Here is an 8382-nt window from a genome sequence, read left to right on the forward strand (position 1 = left end):
TTTCACATGTGTATCCAAGTGAGAGGAAGGGGTGGGGTGGGGTTAAAAGCAACACATCGGTGAAGAGGGAATCCTGGAGGAAACGAAGGAAGTCGTGGCGCTTAGTCATTCATAAATGAGCCGCCGGTGTGGTCGGACGCCTCTTTCAAGTTAGTGTAGTTGTTTAACGATTAACTGATAGCGGCGCGGTGCAGCATGGCTGCACGAAAGAAAGAGGAATCATCAAAACAACGTTATCAAGCGAATGCACGTGAAAGGGATCGCACTCATAGGTGAAAATAATTTTCTTTTTCATTGTAAAACATTAAAAATCCATATTTTAATATGGTGGTAATAAAGCAATAAAAATAATGCAGAAATTGTGTACTAGTATTTCTTTGCAAATAGTAGGGATGCATAAATAGAAACATAAGAATTGAATTACAGGATGTGTGCTGCTTAAAGTGATTAGAGAGGTGCTTATTTAATCTAATTTATTTATTAATATATGAAATATTGTTATGTTAAACAGTAAATTACAAAGTAAAGGTCTCTAATTGCTTTGAGCAGTGTATAAACGAGAAATTCGTCTTTTGGTTCAGGAGTACATTCAGTAGTGCAAAATTTGCGAATACACTTAACGAGGGTAAGGAATCCAAACGCGAGACTCAAGAAATCCAATCTTCGCTGTGCAGTGTGAACACGGCTTTCAGTGCCTTGAGAACTTTAATACCGACGGAACCCGCGGATAGGAAATTATCGAAAATAGAGACACTGCGATTAGCCAGCAGTTACATCAGCCACTTGGGTGCCGTTCTTGTCGCCGGCCCTGTAGATCAACCCTGTTTACGTATTGAGGACAGCGGCCGTGTTTATGGGACAAATCACTGGGCCGATTCACATGCGAGGCCGCAAGTTTGCACTTTTTGTCTTGCCATGCATAAAAAATATGTGAGTTAACGATTCATTAGTATAGAAATATGTTCCTGCAAATTTTGATACAAAATATTTCATAGACAATTTTAATTATCTGTGTTGTTATTTACTTGTAGAATCCATTCACAAATAATACTGAACATTGCTATAATATAATTATATTCATTTGTTCATTTTACTATTTTACGAATCGAGGACTTAACGAACTAGTCTATTTGTTCTACAATTAATTGAAAAGATTATACAACTTTTCTGTTTTTATAGAAATGAGATTCTAATCACTGAGAATAAAAGAATTGTTTAATAATTAACGATTTTTTAATTTTCAGAATTTAAATATCGCTGCTGGGATAATTTCGAATTATTAGAGGAAGTACGTTGTTTCTGCGAATTTTTACAACATTCCTCGATTTAAACAATGTATAAAGACTACGATACATAAATATCATTTACTGTACATTTCTTGTATATAAATACATATTATTGAGTTTAATAAATTTTATCCTGTATCTGTTAACTGTATCACATTTGTCATTCCAGTTACAATACATAACGAACGACGCAGTAATTATAACGTTAGATAAATTTCTTTTTATAGCATGTATTTGTGTTTAAGAAGATAAAGCTGAATTTTTTGGTCCATATATGCTTTCGACCATCATTTGTCATTTTCCTAACAACATTCGAACATCGAATACCGTAAAATTGCCAGTACAACTAGATTCAAAACAATGCTGTTATATTTTCCTAAATTTATTATTTTCAAAAATAGTCATTCACCTTGATGCAAAAACTCATTATAGTAATTATTAAATGAATTTATGGCAATAGTACGCTCCTGAAAAATAAATTCATTAGAACATTGATAAAGTTACAGATGTTACATTGACAAGTGCAGTACAGCGGCGAATGTTTCAGTCTTTCGAAGTCAACAATGCTGTGAGGAGGCACATTTTTGTTTTTCTCTCCGTTCTCGTTTCTCGTTTCAATTTCAGTGTTTTTATTCGGTTATTCATTGCAAGCTAGTCCTTAGGTAATCATGTTTGCAGTTCAGAAGCAATTCTTTGAATGTTTGCTTCTTCAAAATTAGGTAAGTTTCGTGAAAAAAAAAAAACATACATTGTGAACCATAGTAACCGCGAACAATCACCGCCATTGTGGTAAAATTTAATTCCCATTATTTAAAAAATATAGATTTTAAAATTGTACTACAAATATTCACGTAATAATAATTTTCCATTAATAATTATACCATATGATCGCATACTAATCTATATTTACATGTAGTATATGTCAGGATATTGAAAATAAATTTCCTAACTGTAATTATATTTTCACCCAAAAAGAGTTTAATTGTAATTTACGGTTTTGAAAATAATTTAAAGTAATATGTTTATAGCAATCCATCGTTTAAGAGAGATTCAATAAACATCAATACCCTGTATATTATATTACGTTGTAAGAAATTTTAGTGTCATTTCTGCTTTTTGAAACGTCCCCAAGTATATCTATCCTTGAGACTGAAGGCCTGAACGGTGAAGTCTGACGGATTGGGAATTTAAAATCAGGAAAATTAGCGCCCTGAAAGGCGCGTACGACCGCCATCTTGTAAAAGTGTCTGTAGTGTTTGGAGGTTTAGCGAGAAGGAACAGCAGCTTCGCCGGAGGCTGGAAGTCCTTTTGAAGTGGTTGCAACGGTCCTTGGCAGTCCCTGGGCACCCAGGTGACCTCGTGCGAGGCCAGGGTACCTTCAAGCTGCTAGGACAACTTCACGGCCAAGAAACTGATTTACACGCCAGACTCTCACGAAGATGGTGAGCATTTTCTTGCCTGAAGATTTTCATCTCTAACCCTTTGACAAATTCGTTTTTTCATTCGCCAGTGTGTTCTATCGCGAACGCGACATTATACGCATGAGACGGCAATGTACGAGACCGTTGTCCTCGCAAGCATTTTCGATTATTTAATTGTTATCGATGCTTCGGATCTCGGCTATTAAACGAACAGCTCTTGCTTGTCAATATTTTTAGGTAGCGTACGACTTAAAGCGGTCACACAACGACTTTGACGCGTATCAGTGACACCGTTCTCGTATTCATTCCCCGATGATCTCGTACGTTGACAGCGAAGCATAACCTACGTTTATTTGTCACCGCATGAAAAAAGTGTTGGTCATAATGTGCAGATCAGCAAATGAGTTGTTTTTGTTTGGATATAAGCTTTTACGATTAGTGACAGTCTAATATGCTTCGTATCGATATTTAGGTGTCACGCACCTGTGACACAGTAGTCGCGATTTACTTGATTACTTCAAGTTCATACTTGTTTTCCAATAAGTGACATACATGTGGAGAATACATTGTTAAGATGTATGTATTGATTCTTTTTATCATTGACATTCAGTAATTTGGTGAAAGAAATAAATTGGTTTTGCAAAAAAATACAGATATTTTATGCCACTTGTGTTTTTGTATGTTATGGTATTTATCATTTATTATTTACATTGTGTGCTGTTACCACTTGTACATAAATATTTACAAGATTGAATCATCTATTGAACTATATAATTTTGTAACACATGAGTACTTGACACAAAATATCTTGACATTATAATTTCATTCATATTAAATCACTCTATATTTACTTCATCGTTATTTTATTGTATTCCTGTATCATAAATAAATATTAGCTGCGTTGTTTTAATATCAGTCATGCTATTTAGAGTTCCGCATCAACGGGTGGAACTGAGGGGTCTAGCCCAGCCTCTAGCCCTGCCTCAGCTACAAGTCTCACCATGGCTGCACCAAAATATGGTACTTTGGTACCAAATCGCATCTTTGTAGGTGGTATTTCTGCTAATACCAGTGTAGAAGAACTTGCTCAACTTTTTTCCTCTTATGGCAATGTGAAGGCTACAAAAATAATTGCTGATCGTGCTGGTGTTTCCAAAGGTTATGGTTTTGTCACATTTGAAACAGAGGAAGAAGCTAAAAGACTTCAACAAGAGGTTTGTAACATCTGTTTGTAATGTACTTGATCCTACAACATGTGATGAATTACAATACTAATTTAAAATTGTTTTGGTTATAGTCTGAATGCATTGTGTTAAGGGAAAGAAAATTAAATATAGCACCTGCAATTAAAAAACAACCTTTCAATAGATCTTTTGATGGTGGTTCTGGATCACCACCTTCTGTGCCTACTAGTACTTACTACTACACAAATGGTCAGTGTAATTAAATTCTACAGTTTTATCAACTTCACACATTACTGTTGCTTCATAGGATTGCTTTGTCATGCAAAACAATTTTTTTTTCTTGAATTAGGTATGGGTCTGACATACCAAAATGGAATGACATTTTACAACACAACAGCTCCCACACCAACGACGCAGATTGCACCACCAACTGATCCAGCGACCATCTATCAAGCAACAGGAGTGTTTGGTAAATTTTATACAAAATTATCATTCATTTTCGGTAGATTCCATGTGTCTATGATAATCAAATAAAATCAACTTTAATAATTAGGGCCACAAGCTGCTGGTCATCAAACTTTCGCACCTGTGATGTATCCGTGTCCTGCTCCATCTCTTTACATGCCACAACAGTATCAGTATTCACCTATGCCGGTATGTAACGTAGCAGATAAAAAACTATATCGACCTCTTTCTCTGATACTCCTTTTAATCTTGGGTTCCTGTATACACACTCTATCATATGAATTGTCTACGGGTATAGCTTGTATTTATATTAAACGGTAAATCGGTTGCGGTTTGACAGACAAATGGTTTGATGGGAGAAGCCATACCACCGGCGTTTCTACCCAACCCTCAGCAAATGCCTACTTACCTTCTTCTCGACGCTATACAGTATTGAGGTCTAAAGGTACATGGTCTATGCTAAAAACGACTAGCATGCAGCGCATTATCTTTGTGCGTTTTCTTTGCCAGACTTCTGCATGGCCTATCAATGCATGCACATTTGTCTTTCTTTCATAATCAATGATTTATATTAATAATCTTTCGTATGAGTTTTGCGTACGAATAAACGCAACTTTTTCGTCTTTTCATTTAGTCATTCAAATATGCACTTCTTATGCTTCTGTCGCAATAAAAAAGTGTCGCAGTTTCGTTTTATTTTTACAGAGTGTATCACAGTATAACATTATTAATGTTCTCATATTGTTCACTTTCTTGAACGTGCATTTATATGTATCTTTCGACTTCTTCTTTCACACTGCTGTCCTGTATTACGTTTTTATATTTCATAGAGAGTGTAGAACGAAATATGTGTCCAAAAAATAAAAGGTACATAATAAAAGATAATTAAATTCAGGTTAAGGTAACGTATATAATATTCAAACGTCATCGAGACGCTATTCGATGTATCAAAGACTTGTCTCATAGCATGTACATTGACCTTAGTACTTCTAAACGAAAACCAACATACAACACGATTAATGTACGATATCTTCTTTGTTTTCTTTAAATAGCTGGTTCCTATATTCTTTCCATAGAATCATTTCAAACGAAGCAAATAACTAATGATAGAATTTTTTTCTGTGCAGTACGAGACGTATTATCCAGGGGCAGCCGCCGCCGGAGCTTCTCCGTACTTGTATGCCACTAACAATTCGCAGAACAACACGAGCGGCGGTAACAGTAATTCAGGAAGTGGTAACAACGGCACAGGTGCGACCAGTCCACCAACAGGTCCTCCACCGCCGCTTCAGTCTTTGCCTCCACCACCTCCGGCGCATTTCTATGCTCCTGCTGCTCCGCCACCACATCATCATCCACCGGTGCCTGCAGGTCCTCCTCCTCCTCAGGTGGACCACTTGTACTATTCATTTGCAGCTGGACCCCATCCACCGCCACCTCCACATGCGCAGATGGGATTAACAGATCAGCAACTGTTGATTTACGCCGCCGATGCTCAATGCCAGCAAACGTCTTCGTCTGATGGTCAAGCTGCTCCACAGGAAGTAAGTTACTCTACTTTTAATAATTTTTGGACATTAAAAATTGATACTATTACTACTTTTTAACGCTTTGCTTTGTTCAGCCAAGTTTTTACATGATCTCAAGCGAGTCATATTTCTTAAAGTGGACTTGATTAATTTCACCAACAGACTGACTATATGTATATAAAGTTTAGTTATATAATGAAACAATAGCAATTAGAAAATAATCATATGTAGATTTACTTTGCCATATTATCAAGAATGATGTAGCAGTGAAAGTGTTAAAGAGTAGCAAGAGTAACAATAAGCTCGTTTTAATTGAAAAAAGGAATACAGGCAGAGGATACTTAGCTTTTCCATATTCAAGAAACGTGTTATCGCATTCGTAATTGTCGTAACACTCATCGTACAAGAATAAATTGATTATTTAACAAAAGAACACACATATATGCGCGCGCGCGCGCGCTCTTCATACGGCAAACTACAACATATTTGTGAAATGAACCGTAGGATTCTCGTTCGACATCAAGCCACTCGGAGCAACCACATGGTGAAACACAGGCTGCTTCAGGGTCAGCCACACCCCTGGTGTCCTTAATGCCCGTGAAATTTCCCATGTCCGGTCGTTACACCAATTATCATCCAATCGCGATACACACCGCTAACTTATACAGCTCGCAGACCTGTCTGAACGAAACCGACGATTGCAGTGCGAATCAGATGCATTGCAGGGCGATCGTCTATCATCCGGCAGCGGTATACATTCCTCACACTCATACGCCTCCGTTTCACAACGCTTCCGGTGGTACTAGCCTACTGCCTACACCGCCATCCGTCTCCCAGCAGATGTTCGACTCGGCCAATAAGAATCAGTGCTTCAATTCCAGGGAGTACACGAAACCGTCCGGTTCCGTGAACGCCCAAAACAATTACGCGAAATCACAGAATCACGGGATCGCGTTGTCCCATCAGAATCCGTTCGTTCGAGCTCAAAACGTAGGGAACTCACAGTCGTACAAACACAGTAACATAGACGGAGGTTATAAGTACACAACGCCGGCGATGAGCTCGCGGTTCTCCGCGATGCAGTACAACAAAAAGGCGGCCGGTTCCGGCGTGGGCTCTCCGGCTTACTTCGTAGCACAAAAATCCACGGAAAGTTACAATACGGTACAGAAGTCGAACGCGTTTGTGGCCAGTCAGTCGTACAATTGCGCTAACACGCAAAAAATGTTCAACACCATGCCGAATTTCGAATACGCGAACGGCCGTAGGGTTAATAACCCGGTATGCGGCGGTGATCAGTATTTCGAGAACGCGACAAAATCGGGCAACTATTCTGTCCGTAAGAACGCTACCAGTTATCGGAACAACGGTGTAGTCACCGGACAGATCGAGGGAAGTACCAATTCTGCCAGTCAAACGAATGATAATAAACACGTGACGACTAATATGGAGAATGAGAATGGCAGTTCGCAGGGTATCGCGCAAGCGACAGAGAGCAGTAACTCGGAGAAGCCGGTGAGCCCACCGCCAGCGCCGTATTCGCCCATGACACGACCCCTTCCAACTTTGTCACCACCCACCTCCCAGGTCCAGTTCTACGCTCCGGCGCAAAACCGCTATCAGCCATCCTTAGCTCCGCCTCAGCAACAGCATCAACAGCAACAACAGTCGAACACACAACGTCGATACACCATCAGTCCAGCGTTGTCAGCGAGCAGCAGAAAACCAACGGAGAAGTACTCGAGCTCGTCATCTAGCTCTCAGCCAGCTACCACGACGATGTTACGACAGAGCAAGTACAAGGTGAACGGGATCATGCAGACAGGAAGCAAAGTGTCAGAGGACAGTCTCGGAGGAGCTGGGGATGCTCCACCAGGCGTTGGTAGGATGCCTATCACTCCACCAGGAACTCCAAGGACTCATCCAGGTCATCCGGCTGGTGATCAGAGTCAGCTGAGCGACACGTGCCATCAGATGCAAGCTCTGAGCCTTTGAACGCACGCTTACAACTGCGCTCGATTCGTTTTTTCCTCCACCTTCTACTTCTTCTCCTTCTTCTACTACTACTTCTTCTTCTTCTTGTTCTTTCGGTCCTATCCGTATATGTGCGTAAAGACAAGTTATTAGGTTAGGCGATTAGATAGGATAGATGCAAACCCGATTTTGAAGCCGTATGAAAAAAAGAGTAGAACAAAAAAAAATATATAACAAACAAAGAGAAAACAGGCGTGCCGATTCACGGACGATCCGCATACATATTTGTGAAAACTGCATAGAAGCACGAGCGAACACGATTTAAAAGGGAAAAAGACAAACAAACAAACTATTCTCTTCTCTTGTGATCTCGATTCCAAATCCAAAAATGACGAAAAAAAAAATATTGAAAACGAAAGGAAACAAAGAAAAGAACGGGAAAAAGGACAAACTAAGAACTCGATATTGTAAATGTATAAATTAATGCTCTTCGGTAAATTATCAACGTACTAAATTGTTAAGC

At 39.1% G+C, this 8382-nt stretch overlaps 2 protein-coding genes across 2 annotated transcripts; both read left to right on the top strand.

Annotated features, from left to right (window-relative positions):
* Positions 1-1283, top strand: LOC108578889 (transcription factor 15-like). Its single transcript, XM_017942300.1, has 3 exons — positions 1-272; positions 582-930; positions 1245-1283. Exons 1-3 carry the CDS (start codon positions 196-198, stop codon positions 1281-1283), a joined length of 465 nt encoding a protein of 154 aa, XP_017797789.1. The 5' UTR covers positions 1-195.
* A 1270-nt stretch (positions 1284-2553) lies between these two features.
* LOC108578820 (ras guanine nucleotide exchange factor Y) lies at positions 2554-8301 on the top strand. The gene is made up of 7 exons (XM_017942220.1): positions 2554-2728; positions 3637-3921; positions 4005-4140; positions 4241-4360; positions 4445-4545; positions 5484-5900; positions 6390-8301. Exons 1-7 carry the CDS (start codon positions 2726-2728, stop codon positions 7878-7880), a joined length of 2553 nt encoding a protein of 850 aa, XP_017797709.1. The 5' UTR covers positions 2554-2725; the 3' UTR covers positions 7881-8301.
* The last annotated feature ends 81 nt before the right edge of the window (positions 8302-8382 follow it).

Source organism: Habropoda laboriosa, unplaced genomic scaffold (genome assembly GCF_001263275.1).
Source record: "Habropoda laboriosa isolate 0110345459 unplaced genomic scaffold, ASM126327v1 scaffold62, whole genome shotgun sequence".
NCBI classification, from domain to species: domain Eukaryota; kingdom Metazoa; phylum Arthropoda; class Insecta; order Hymenoptera; family Apidae; genus Habropoda; species Habropoda laboriosa.